This window comes from Crocodylus porosus, unplaced genomic scaffold (assembly GCF_001723895.1).
Source record: "Crocodylus porosus isolate Cpor-Errol unplaced genomic scaffold, CroPor_comp1, whole genome shotgun sequence".
NCBI classification, from domain to species: Eukaryota; Metazoa; Chordata; order Crocodylia; family Crocodylidae; genus Crocodylus; species Crocodylus porosus.
The window spans coordinates 55,343,728-55,357,436 of NW_017728947.1; the positions used below are offsets into that span (position 1 = coordinate 55,343,728).

A 13,709-nucleotide genomic window follows, 5' to 3' on the forward strand; every position below is an offset into this window, starting at 1 on the left:
GGGAAGGCCACCATGGTGAAGGAGGAGTGGTTTTGGAGCAGGGATTGCAGCAAGCACTGCCCAGCTGGGGCAGGGCTACTGTGGGATGGAGCCACAACTCATCCAGCAGTCACAGGGAGAGGGGCGGCTCCTGCTACTGCACACCACTGGTCCAGGAGCTGCAGGTCCAGCACCTCACCTGTTCATCCAGCAGTTCCTGTGGCTCGTCCGGGAGGGCATGGGGTGGGGGATACGCCCCCAGATCTGTGTGCGGCAGGGCAGGCTGGGGCTGTGTCAAGATCTTCCCGGTGGGGCGAGGCTGAACACGGGGTTGGTGGCAGCAGTGCTGGGAGGGGGCTACAGCATATTTTGGGGTGGTTGCAGCCCCCCCCATAGCCCACTCCCAGCACTGCTGATGCCAGCTCCGCTGGGAGGAGCTTAGTGTAGCCCTGGCCCCAACCCACCCCCCACAGATCCAGGGGTATCTGCTGCCCCCTCCCCCCCAATGAGTGGCAGGAGCTGCTGGGCAAGTGCTGGATGAACTGCTAAACCAGTGGCTCCCGGCCAAGCAGCATGCAGCAGTGAGGGCCATCCCCCACCCCACAGTATGAGCTGTGGCTATATCCCACAGCTATCCTAGCTGAGCAGTGGGCCCCAGCCCCACTCCTCCCTCACAACAGGGGCCTTGATCTGCCCCCACACCCCTTCCCTTCCCTTTTCCTTCTCCCCTCCCACCAAGCTAGACTTACCAGCTTAAGGCAGCTCTCCACCTGCCAGGCTGTGCTCCTCACCACCTACGCACTACGCTGCACAGGCCATTTATCACCCAAATGATCAGCCTGATATGGCTGATTTCTGATGCAGATATTTTTATTTATATCAGTGCTGATCCAATATCAGCCCGATGTATCAGTGTACCTTTATTAAACATCTTTTTAAAAGTCTTCATAAGACTAAAGGAAAAACTCCTCTAGAATCCAGACTCCGGGCCAGGCAAATCAATATGTGGATGACTGCTCAGGAAGTTCTATCATTTCCTCAGAACTTCAGATGTGCACTAATTTGATAAACAAATGGCCATTAGAGCCTGCTAAACCCTGATGTCTATACAAAACCTCTCTGCAAGGTTTCCTTATAATGGGCACATTACCTGCTAATGTGGCACTATAGAAATTCAGGAATTTAAAAACCACAGTTCTTGTTTGTCACATAAGCTTACTCCTGAACAGCCTGCATAGCAATAGTCAGATCTTTACTGACTGGGGTCATTTCTTTTTTTACTGTTTGTTCTTTAACCAAGTTATTTGTTTAAGCTCTACTGTTTCTTCTCCAAGACAGCCTGTCAGAGGCTGCTTACTTCATGTTTCCTTGGCAACCTTCCATCTTTGATAAGCGTTGGGCAATTTGCTCAATTCCAAGTAAGGCAATCTCATAGGCCCTCCTGTTTTAACAAGCAAAACTCATTACATTCTAGATTGGGGTAGGCAACATATGGCCCACAGACCAGATACAGCCCACAGCAAGATTTTGCCCAGCACACAGTGGGTCCCTTGGTCCAGGCACCATCTGGCCCATCCTGCCACCCCTTGGGGACACAGCAGGGCTGCAGCTGGACTGCCTTTCTAAGCAGCCCAAGCAACGGCGGCTCCTTCCAGCTGCTGCTGGCCCCAACCTTGTTGTACTGGTGGGGACCCAAGTGCACACCTTGCTCTGTGCCCACTTTGGACTCAGCCCAACACAGGTGACTAGCCCTGGACCAGCCAGAACCTGTGCACACAGCTACAACCCCGGCCTGCCCTACACCTGCTCTGGACTCGCCCACCATGCTGAGCAGCAGCAGGACAGAAGTTGCTGCTTGGTTCAGGGGGAAAGCAGCTGCTCCCCTTCACCACTGCTGGGTCCTTCTTGCCACAGCCACTCAGAACCCGTGCCCGGACTGCCCTGCAGCTCCTCTGCATTGCCACTGCTGCCCTGCTGGGTGGCTCAGCAGCAGCGGTGAGGGTGGTAGATAGGAGCCATAGGACAGCCCCGGCACTGGCTCCAGGTGCCTGCAGCAAGAAGGGCCTGGCAGTGGTGAGGGGGAGGGGCTATTCCCCACCCCTATTGCCCACCAGCAGCTTCTACCCAACTGCTGCTGCTGCTCAGCATGGGCAGGAAGTCCAGAGTGGGTGCAGGGCGGGCTGGGTTTGGGGCTGTACATGCAAGTTCTGGCTGGTCCACTCTGGCTGGGGCAAGTCTGGAGTGGGAGCACGGGGCCAGATTGGGGCTGGGTCTATGCACTGTTGGCTTTGGCGGGGAGGAGTTGCAGGGCACATGGGCTCTGGGCTGTTGACGTGGGGGGGTGCTGACTGGCCAATGGGCGCTCTCCAAGACTGCCTATGTGGCTTGCAGGCCCAAATAATTGCCCACCCCTGTTCTAGATCCAAGTTGGAACATTTACCAGATGCATGAGAGAAGGGGTGGTGGAAAGGGATACCAACAAGGTCCAGGGCAAACTACAAGTAGAAGGTGCTGAGATTTAGGACCCCATCACCTAGATCACATCCCAGCTTGTTAGTCCTTAATGAAGATGAAGTTTTCTTCAACAGCTGCTGAAGTACACAAAAACATGGTCTCTCCTCCCTACTGAGTCTCAGATGTGCTGGAGAAGGGAATATTAACAAGGTCTCTACTAATACACTTGCCCACCCACCTACCAATACATACAAGCTCTCTCTTTAACCCTCCTTTTTCATGAGAACTGTAATGCCCAACTCTACTCTTCAGAGCTTTCTTGAATGAAAGACAGATGAACACTTGCCAACATTCAATTTTATCCACAACTTGGGGGAGGAGATGATGAAGCTAAAAACTACACTCTGAAAGCTCATGCCTTTCTGAACCCATTAATCTCTAAAAGGTACCAAACTGCCCAACTTCAGACTAACACAGCTAACCACATCTTTACACTATGTCTATTTCACTTTGCTATTGCTTGACAAATCTAAGAGCAGAGGCACTAGAGCAGGAATGGACTGACAACCTTTATAAGTCACAGGTCAGAACAACCCAGCCCCAGTCCAGGGTAAGCAAGGTGACTTTGGCAGCGCATCAGCAGCAAGGGGATCTGCTCGTGTCTGCACCATTGCCAGGTGTTGCTGCTGCTTCTCCCAGCCCACCCCCTCCCCACCCATGGCATGAATGCAACTTCCAGATGGAGGGGGAACCGAGCCAGGGCCAGGCAGCTGGGAGCCGCACCCACAATTCAGCCAGAGGGAGAGGGGGGCAAGGAGTAGCACTGGCAAATGCAGATGTAGCTTCCACCTGCCCACCCCTAGTAGAGCTCCCACAGGGGTATGAGTAGAAGCAAAACCTTTCAGCTCTGCAACCCAGATTTGGATCTGGCCCACAGGCTATGTTGCTGACCCCTATATCATTCTCTGTCCCCAAGAAAATTACATTCCTACTTATCCTCACTCGTGAGACTGTGGGAATGAGACTTCACAGAAATTTTAACCCATTATATTTCAAATTCACTTCCAAAATTTAGAGATTTACAAGTTCTTAAAGCAAGAACCATGCCTTATTTCAGATTAAGGATTTATACTTAGTGTCTAAGGTAGGCAGTGTGGTAGCCTTCGGCTGTGTTTTAACTGTCAGAAAATTCTCTGCAACAACTGTTTATGGGTGGAGGAAAACATCTAGAGTGACATTCTGAAAAAAAATTAAAATACCAACTTGCATGGTCAGAAAAGCTTCCCTCACTTGCAACCAGAGTTTGTGGACTGGGGGGGCGGTGCCAGGGAGTAAGGGGAAGAAAGCAGGGCTAGTCATTTGAAAAGCATACATGCCAAACTAGCTTCAATGCTTTTCCACTTCAGAGAAACATGAAGGGAAGGAACAGACAAAACAAATCTACATCAGGCATAAAACAAGATCATATGATCCAGAAAATTCTCAGACAGGCAGACCAACAGGTATTCTATGCTAGAGGTTATGCTGCACTTCACAGTCCATGCTTAGGTGTGTTATTTCAGCAACATGGGAATAGAGGATATCAGCTTAATGGGTCATTCCTATGTTTGCTGAAAACCAAGTGTTGACAAGCAACATTCTCCAGAAGGGGCATCATTCAACACTTTCCTACACTTGCACTTCAGAGGGAATCCTAAAAGGACTTCAAAAGAAAAGCTCCAAATAAGATCCCAAAGTGATAACAAAAACCAAGAAAACAGCAGTACTGCAACGACATGCAGGATTTGGCCTGGTACTACCTCCATCTGTAACTATGCAATTAAAGTTCATCAAGTTATTACTCAGGAACCTGCTGGAAGTTACCAGCTGCTTAGCAGGAAGTTAAGGGAACTTTAACCCACTATATTCTAAAAAGTCTTACCTGTAAAGGTGGGTTTTCCTAGAATTACTGTTCTGACCAGAGACTAACAAGAGCCACAGCTGTGAAATTGGTTTGCTGGCCCAAAGCCTTTTTTGATCCATACCACACGAAAAAGCAGACAGGTGGAACATAACCTAGATTAACACTACCAACCATGTTCTTTTGAGTGATCCACATTTAAAACCATACTTACACTGCAGGTCACCAAGGTACACAAAACAAAGTTCAGTGTACTTTGTGTAGGCATTTACAACTGGGCAAAGTATTACCAAGGTGTTGACGGTATGGTGGAATTTTCCAACAACTTCATGCACTGCACAAGATAGAGGAGAATCAAGTTCCTAAGCAGTGACTATTAATTTTATTCTTCCAGTTCATAAAGTCAGAGACTAATATCCTGCCACAGTTCACAGGTGACCGCATAAACCAAGGTAGAAAAAAAGTAATCCTCAATCAAGAGTCTGTTTTTACAAATATATTTAAAAAATCCAAACCATAAAATACTACAATGACAAACAAGGATAGATTAACAAGGTAAACCAAAAAAGGCTTGAACTGGAAATGTAAATCTCACACGAGAGCCAAGCAAAATATCTAAGTGCCAATCAGGGCACAAGCTCCAGCAGCTGCCCTTGTCACAAACTGCCACTCTGTGCTGGTGATACTCTAGGTTAGGGGCAGGCAATTATTTTGGGTGGAGGGCCGCTTGCTGAGTTTTGGCAAGCCATCGAGGGCCTCATGACAGGCAGCTAGGAACAGATAAATACTAATTTTCTAAAATTTTTAGGGGCCCCATGGGCCAAATACAATGGCCTGGCAGGCCCCATCTGACCCACAGGCCACATTTTGCCCACCCCTGCTCTAGGTGTTCATTCAGCAGAGCCAGAACTCAGTGAAGCTCTAGGAATCATCTCCCAATATTAGTTTGAGCACAAAGGATGGTGTAAGGCAGCGTTTCTTAACCTGTGGGTCGTGATGCACAAGTGGGTCACAAGAATATATGAAAGGGTCATGAACAAACTTTAAAAATGGATTCTCCTTTAAAAGGAGAAAAACGTGGGAAATAGTGGCTTTTCCCTTGAGGCTGGCATAATCCCAGCTTGCAAGGGGCTGCTTGGGGCCCCTCATGCCCTCCCCCTGCCCCACATAGTGGAGCCTGGGGACAGCAGGTTGGGAGTGAGAGGCACTGGGTCGGGACTGGCCATCAATGTTTACAAGTGAGCCCTGGTCCAAAAAAAGTTTGACAAGCACTGGTGGAAGGTACCAAGGGTCAGCCCCAGGTTCCTCCAACAACACTGGGACAAGCTCCAGGACACTTGGGAGAGGGGAAAGGAGAGAGCAGAAGGGCCTTTTCCATTTTTTCCTTTAAAGCATGAACTCTGTGACTAGTTCCAGCCACTAGCTGGGCCAAGCCAACCTCCACGGCAGCTCCCACGGTTTCCAGGGGAGAAAGCTCGTAGGCAGCTACAGGAGAGAAAGGAAAGCCTCGCGCCCCAGCGCCCCTCCCGCGGACCGGGATACACAAGGCAACAAGCGACGCTCTTGCAGATCCTGTCCTGTCCGCAGAGCCCCTGCCCAAGGGAGAGCTATCTGCCGCCCCTGCGCGGCACACGGCCAGTCCGGTTCCGGGGCCTGGCAAGCGCCTCCCGGGCTGCCCGCAGTGGGGCCGGAGGCAGACCGCGGGGACAGGCCGCGGGAACCCCGCCAGGCCCCGGGGGGCCGGCCCGGGCCGCTGGGTCCGCATGACCACCCTCTCCCCGGCCGCACTCACAGCCCGTCTCCTTCTTGATCTCCTCGATCTCCTCGTCCCGCAGCAGCGTGGAGGCGCGGGAGCCCATCGCGCCCGGCAGGCCGCACGCAGCGCAGGGGGCAGCTCAGCCAATCCGCGGCGGCGCAGCAAAACCTGCCGAACCGACAACCCCGGACGCTCACGAACGACTCGAGGCGCGAGCGCGCGGCGCCGGCTCAGCGCTGCCTCTACCCCCGGCTCCGCCCACAAGCGGCGGAGCTAAAGCAGAGAGAAGTTGTCCCAGCCCCCCCAGAGCAGCTGTTGCACTAGCGGGCTCTCTGACGTCATCTCGCAGAGGACCCGAACACCTCGCTCGCCGGGAGAACTACAGGTCCCAGATGGCAACGACGGCCCCGCCCCTTCGGCAAGTGCATTGTGGGAGCTGTAGGCGTCCGGGGGGTGGAAACCGGGCAGTGCCTGTATACTGCGAGCGGCTGATTGCTGCAGATGGGAGCCTCGGTGGCGCCTCTGCAGCTAGTTAGGCTGAGAGCTGTCCCCCGTGCTGTGTACTAGCTGCCCTACCTAGCTCCCCTCCCCTCGCCCTCTTGCGGGCTGGAGGGGTTGTGGTGTACTCTCTCAACAGGTCGGAGGAGAGCAGCCCCTGCGGGTAGGAGATGTGCGGGGCCTAGGCGTCAGGCCTCCAGCTGCTCGCCTCTCCCGGCCGCGGGGGTCTCCTCCCCCCTCACAAAAGCATCGTCTGGTTCTCTTTCTGCGTCCTCTGACGCACCGGGCGGGGCAGCCCCCTGGAACTGGCTGGGTGCACTGCTGCTCTGCTAGTGCGTAGACACCCCTCAGGGACTCGCCTGCAGAGTCTCACCCGTGTGCTTATAGTCAAACTGATCAGGGCAGGGGTCAGGACGGATTTTTCTTTCAGGTCAGATTGGCAAGGACCCCAGTTTTTGTTTTTTCCCTTCCTCTGGAGCCCAGGGCATGGCCCTGCTCCTGAGACAGGCATCCTAGCACCTGCACTAGTCTAACAAGTTCCCTGTCTCTCTACATGAAGGTGTTGACAGTGCTCCTCTCTCCCTTGTTCTTTTCCTGTTGCACATTCATTATAAGGCTTGTTTTGCACAGACTGCTTTCTGGGCTGTGTGAGAGGGCCCGGAGGAAATGATCTTTCAGATGCTTTTGGACGAATGATTGCTTATGAACCCAATGGCTCTGTATATTTATAGAGCCAAAATAGCTACAGGCTGTTCTTGCCCCCCAGTCTGGTTTTGTTTGCCTGGACGCTGAGTCATCTGGAAGAGATGTTCAAATGATTATTCTACCCTATCTTTTCACGTTTCTTGTTGGACTGTCCTACAGGTGTCTGAAGAAAAAATAAACTTTTAGTGCGAGTTCTACCCTGCTTTGAGCACAACATTTCTAGAGGAACTGGTTTGGGGATCAGCCAGGATGGATCTTAGCAGTGATTACCAATTCCTCAACGAGGTTCTGGGAAGAACAATGAAAATCACCTTGAAATGTGGCCTCTTCCAGGGGGTGTTGCAGCATGTGGATTCCAACAGAAGCATTGTTTTGAGCAGAGGTGGTTCTATACTAATCTTCAAAGGAATCAAAAGAAATAATGTAGTTGTGTAGATGCTAGAGTGCTTGATCTTGAAGGGGTGTCTATATTCTCTAGATTGAATGGGGTAGGGACTTGCTGGAGTGCCACATCCCATGGTGGAAGGGTGGGCCTGATGGGAGTCCTTGTCCTACATTGTAATGAGAAAGGGATGTCTAGGAATGTCTCCCACTGGAATGGAAAAGGGGCTAGAGTAGAACATTTTCTACTTTATGAGGGAGATTAGTTGCATATAATATGGCAGTTTTGCTATGCTAAAGCCAAATGGAGTGTTGTACCACTCAGATTTTTCTGATCTTTTCTGAGGCTAAACCATGTCAGAAACTGTCTCACACATGCCAAACCCATAAGTATTGCAACAAAATGACTCTTGGTCACCTCCTGCCCATGTGGTTGCTTTCAAGAGCTTGGTCACTGGCAAGCTTAAGGGATGTTTCCGGGGATGCCCCAAGTTAGTTTTGCTCTCGCATTTCCAGATTTGGCACATGCAAGTGGTAGCAGGTGGACTAGGCATGCTCAAGAGCATCCTCCCTAAAAGCACTAGGGGATGTGTGTGGTGGGTAACGTTACACTAGACAGATGGAGGCTGCTGCTTGCCCAGATTCTGAATGTTCAAGGCAGAAATCTGTCAGTTTTGCTTTTCAAGATTATTTAGACTTTTTTAGTGAAATAGAAGCATAATATCTTCTCAGGATTTTTTGTTGACCAAGTTCATTTAGTGCATGGACTACATTTCAAGAGTTAATAGGCATGGCAAAAGAGTCTAATTTAGTTATGCTTGGTCAGCAATAACCAGTTCTGTCTAACTTGAACCTGAGCCAGTCAAATTACTCAATGGTTGACTTTCACTGATAGGTCTAAAAATAATTAAGCTTCAATCATTCAGAAACCAACTAGAACTGTCAGCTTGATCTTCCATACAGAATGTACCTGCTGCTGAATGTACCAGGCCCAGCCTAACCTTCTGTTGATTTCAGAAATATGCAGCTGACTCATAATGAAAGAACAAGCAGTAGGAAATGTAATGAATGTAACACTCCTATTTAATGTTAAGTTAAAAGCAAGGGACCCAATTGTGCTCTGAAGTTGGCTTGCATGGGAATAGCCAGCCTGTTCTGTCCACCAGGCAGCTTCATACAGTATCCTTCCCTAAAGTAAAAGTGAAACAAAAACAATAAAAAACCCATTTTAAATGGTTGATATTGTGCTTTTGCCATGTCATTAGTAAGAACAGTTACTGTGTTTTGCCTTCATTTTGGTGCAATTAATTCTTATCTTTGATTGTAGAAAATAATCAGCCTATGTGATTTTTTTAATTATTTCAGTGAAAAACTTGGAAAATGGCAGAAGTATGCCAGGAGTAAAGATGTTTTTTGGTCGTGAAATACTGAATGGTGAGAACATTCTCTTACTATGCATGAAAGATGAGTGTCTTGGATATTCTCATGCTTATTGGTTTTTTTTATGTTTGCTGTCTATAATGTTGGTTCCTATTCAGGTTTCTTTAGTAAAGTTGCTAGAAATTTTGATTAAGTGATAAGCATGAAAGAGAAAGGCCTCACCTAGGACCTGAAACTGCCACAGACATTCCATGTGACATAGGACAAATCACTTTCAGTGCCTCAGGTGCTCCTCAGTAAAAGGGGAATAATAGCATGTCTCTGTCTCTCAGCAGTATGGTGAGAGTAAATCAATTAAGAACACCTCACATGCTGTGGTAATGTGGGAGCCATGTGTCTAAGATGGATAATGAATTTTAGTAAATACATTTCTTAAGGAAGTAAGTAATTGTAGTAAGAATCTTAATAAAAAGTAGATATTTTATCATGTGGTTTAGACCCCAAATTCAAGTTATGTTTATATGTATATTAAAGAAGAAAAAGCTCCCAAACTCTGATTAGTATTTTCACAAAGTGGAAAAGGATTTCTGAGAATTGTTTTATTTAGATTTTAATTTTCCCCCTGGAGTGTTTAGAGACTTTTGTTAATGCTTGACAGCTAGAAAATGAGTCATTTTAACAAAAGGTTTTAATCTAAGTAATTGATTATAAAAATGGAAAAAAAATACATGGAATCATTAGATATAATCGTTTGAACAACACACTGAAAACCTCATTAGTATTTCACTAACCTGCACGTTCTATAGCCTACACACAAAATTTCTGAATTTTCCCATCTTTCAACAAAGATGTGAGAGCTGATGTTGCAGTGAGGTCTCTGAATACTGTGCGTTTAAAAGAATACTATCATTTTAAAATCACCCTCTCTCTGAAAAAGTGTTACTTACAAAAGTAAATACCACATACAAAGACTGTACTATAATTGGAGGTTAGGGGAAGATATTTCCTCTAGGGTTTTGTTTACTTGGTGCTTTTGACAGTATTGTGCAGACAGATTATGGGCAATTTTTGACAATATTGTGCAGACAGATTATGGGCAAGTCATATAAGTATGAAGTGTATCAAAGGTCCAAAAATGCCATCTTTCTATTAGAATAGTATAGTTGCACAGCTCTGTCAGGAAATTGTGTATCTAAAGACTGTGAATGTATATCATCTTTTCCTTTATTTTTTTTTCTTTTGCTGCTTTGCATGTGACAGCCAGTTTCCTCATTTTTGTTTGATCCTATTGCACAGCAACATAAGAGAGAGATAAAAAGTAGGCAAAAGTGATCATAAAGCTATTTTGCATGGAAGTGGTACCCAAGATTGCCAGGACTATAAAATGGGATTAGTAATATTTGCTCATCAGCTTCAAAAGGTGTTGTGAAGATTAATTAGTTAGGCAATATTATGTAATGTTTTGAACATATCATGGGCTATGCAGGGCTGATTAAAGCCCATTAAAGTCAACAAAATGATTGGGTTCTATAAAAATTGTTTCCAAAATTGATACTAGTTTTCTCAAAAAAAATTTAAAAAGCAATTGTTAATCTCTTTTTAATATTGTATTAAATATGCAACGTTATTATTATACTATGAATGGCTGCCATAGTTAATTAAAGCTAAGCTGTAACTGGCAAAATAAATTACCAAAATCATTTCATAATGTGTTTGTCTTGGGCGTTTTGGTTAGCTGCTTCACTTTGTTTAGTTAATCCACTAATTTGTAGGAAGACTAGATGGGAGAGCAATATGGGGAATGCTCCTGTTGCCTGCGTTTGTCTTTTCTCCTAACTCATAAAAGACAGAAAAGAGAGTACTTGGCCTTCTAAGAAGAATTATACTAATATGACAAGCTGTGGAGTTTAAGTAACTAATATAACATGGGATGAAGTAAGAATGGGGTTACAAACATATATGCATCTTTGATTTAGATGGTGTAGAAGGTGCATCTCTACCCTGCCTTCTACATGGTTCAAATTAGTTTTGTTTTGTTGCTATTTCCACAAATTATGCCTTTCTGTGTGTGAATATGTGAGCAGTGTGCTACTCTGAGACCCTAAACTGGGTCTGTGCCAGGGTAGCAATGGTTAGACTTTTTTTTTTTTTAAACTCCTGGCTGTGTGGTGGAGGGGGATGTATAGAGGGAAAGGTTTGCAGGCGACACTATCAGTTTTACCTTTAGGAGCAAAGTAAGTAATAGCAAGGAGATGAAAGGCCGTCCCAATGTTGATATAATAGTTCTTTGCATATATCCTACTAACTTGTTTTGGTTGTCCCAGTTGCAACAAAACCATCTGTAGAATTAATCCTGATGACACACTTGTGGACTTATGAGGGCCAAACTAGTTTTAGCAGAGATGCTATGATGTAGTCTGGTTTATCTTGTGTGAAGTAACTACGAAACATGTCTATACCTGTCTATGGAACTGAGAGATTGATCTGGGATCACTCTTGACAGTGAATTCCCTCTTTTCACTGTGTTATGACTGCAAGAAAATTGAGTCAGAATTTGAGTTCTGCATTAACTAGTACCAGTTGTGACTGTTTTTCAGCGTTTTGGGGATTGAGTTTAATCCCATGCAGAGGTCAGAACTGTAATAAAATAAATTGCTTTGCATTTCAGTGGAACTGCTGGATGAACTGGAACAAGGGGCAGGAAGAGGAACAGAAACTCTCCCTGGGTATGTTGAAAGAGGCTTTCTTTCACGACTGGAAAAAGAATGAGCTGCTTAGTTTAGCCAACAATTGAAAAATTGGATAGCAAAGCTTATCTAAGTATTGACGTGGCAACCTCCAGATTGTGGTGTTCTGCTGTAAGGGAGAGGCAGCGAAGGAGATGGGTGGGGTCCTCCACTACTGCAGAGAATCTTGCTGGCTGCTATTCCTTGTGCCATAAATGTTTTAACAAAAAACAATTTGTGTGGTTTTTTTCACGGTTAGCTCCTGATTTTCAGGGAAGATTTTCCATGAGAATTTATTTTCCCCATACAACAGTTCAGCCACAGAATAGATTTACAAACTTCGTCATTTGTAGATAAACATGACTTCAAGAAACTAACAGTATTTTGGATTTATGCTTCATATTTCTTCCTTTTTTACTATGAGGTGCATTTCTAACACCAGTGTGGTCAGATGTCTTTGTTTTTGAGTATTTCACAAGGCCCTATTTGAAACTCTTTATTTTCATTCACGGGGGAAACAGAAATGAAGTGGCTTTTACTTCATGTGCATCTAAAATGGAGTTTGCAAGGCTTTTATCATTCTTATTAGCAGTGATTGCCAATCAATACAGAAATCAATTTTTATTTTCATTAACAGATTTGTTCCTGTATTCATCAGATCTTTAAATAGAAATATTTTCATACATTACTCTGTAATGGGAGCTTGTTTACAAATATCTTAAGGCCTTTACTACTATCTTAATGTAGAAACATGTGGATGTATCCTAGGAAAGTAGGGCTAGAAAAGACCTCATGAGGTCATTTTGTCCAGTCACCTGCTCAGGGTAGGATCACCTCTGACTGAACTATCCCAATCAAGCATTTGTCTACCCTGCTCTTGAAATCTTCCAGGGACAAAGATTCCACAGCACTAGATAGCCAGTTCCAATGCTTGACTGCCTTCATTGTCAGAAAGTACTTCCTGATCTCCAACCTAAATTTCTTCCCCTGCAGCTTGAGACCATTGCTCCTAGTTATATTCCTAATAGCTATAGAGTACAAGAAAACCTATTTCCATCCACTTTCTAATTACCTTTCAGGTATTTGAAGGCTGTTATTAAATGCAGTCCCCGAGTCTTCTTTACTCCAGATTAAATAATACTAGCTAGTTCTTTCAGTTTTCCCTCCTAAATCATGTCTCCCAGCCCTTTAATTATTTTTGTCACTCTTTGCTAAGCTCTTTCCAAACTGTCTACATCTTTCTTGAAGCGTGGAGCACAAAACTGGACACAGTACTCGAGCACAAAACTGGACACAGTACTCCAGGTGAGGTCTTATCTGTGCAACAGAGTAGAAGAATCGCTTCCCTTGATTTGCAAGGAGTAGCTCTTGCAAATTAAGGGAAGTGATTCTTTCGCTCTGTGCAGCACTGGTAATACCTCATCTAGAGTACTGTGTCCAGTTTGGGGGGTGGGTGTATCATGTGAATGTAATTATACCAATAGAAAGGTACTTATGTTGGTGTAACATATCATCAATAAAATATTTCTGAACTAGATCTATTTAAATGTTTTACCTGTAGGCTTGCAGCAGTTTCTAATGTGTATCATGTCAGTAGAATGAAGGTGGCTCATGAGCTGATTTATGGCTGTGATGTTCCAGTGTTTTTAACTTCTATTGAATTATACCAGGATTTAAAAGGGTGTAGCTGCACCCATGGTTATAGGTAGTACAGACTTACTTTGTGTAAAATCATACTCCTACTTTTTTTTTTTTAATATTTACTAAATTTGTGTGGGGACCAGGCAGAAGTCAGGTATCTCATTCTTCCTTGATGTGTCTGCATTTAGACCTTCCACTCCCTTGGGCCATTTATGACTTACCTCCTCTAGTTGTGGGCACTCTTCTGTCAGACTACTTCTCAGCCTATGTTTTTGTCTTCTCCTTTTCT

General features: G+C 45.6%; 2 protein-coding genes across 8 annotated transcripts in view; one reads left to right on the forward strand and one right to left on the reverse strand.

The window, feature by feature from the left end:
- Window positions 1-8,732, reverse strand: part of CHP1 (calcineurin like EF-hand protein 1) — a 28,068-nt gene extending 19,336 nt beyond the window's left edge. Inside the window, exons 1-3 of one of the 2 annotated variants that reach the window (XM_019551496.1) lie at window positions 8,721-8,732; window positions 6,323-6,325; window positions 6,126-6,251 (exon numbers count right to left, since the gene is read on the reverse strand). In XM_019551496.1, coding sequence (XP_019407041.1) covers window positions 6,126-6,192 — 67 coding nt within the window. In that variant the 5' untranslated portion in view covers window positions 6,193-6,251; window positions 6,323-6,325; window positions 8,721-8,732. Of the gene's footprint in view, window positions 1-6,125; window positions 6,275-6,322; window positions 6,326-8,720 lie in introns of those variants that run through there. The other variant, XM_019551495.1, reaches the window with a different exon arrangement.
- EXD1 (exonuclease 3'-5' domain containing 1) overlaps window positions 7,349-13,709 on the forward strand; it is a 34,338-nt gene continuing 27,977 nt past the window's right edge. For 3 of the 6 annotated variants that reach the window (XM_019551488.1, XM_019551491.1, XM_019551490.1), the window contains exons 1-3: window positions 7,349-7,674; window positions 9,039-9,107; window positions 11,722-11,779. In XM_019551488.1, coding sequence (XP_019407033.1) covers window positions 7,542-7,674; window positions 9,039-9,107; window positions 11,722-11,779 — 260 coding nt within the window. In that variant the 5' untranslated portion in view covers window positions 7,349-7,541. Of the gene's footprint in view, window positions 7,675-9,038; window positions 9,108-11,721; window positions 11,780-12,109; window positions 12,604-13,709 lie in introns of those variants that run through there. The other 3 variants (XM_019551492.1, XM_019551493.1, XM_019551494.1) reach the window with 2 other exon arrangements.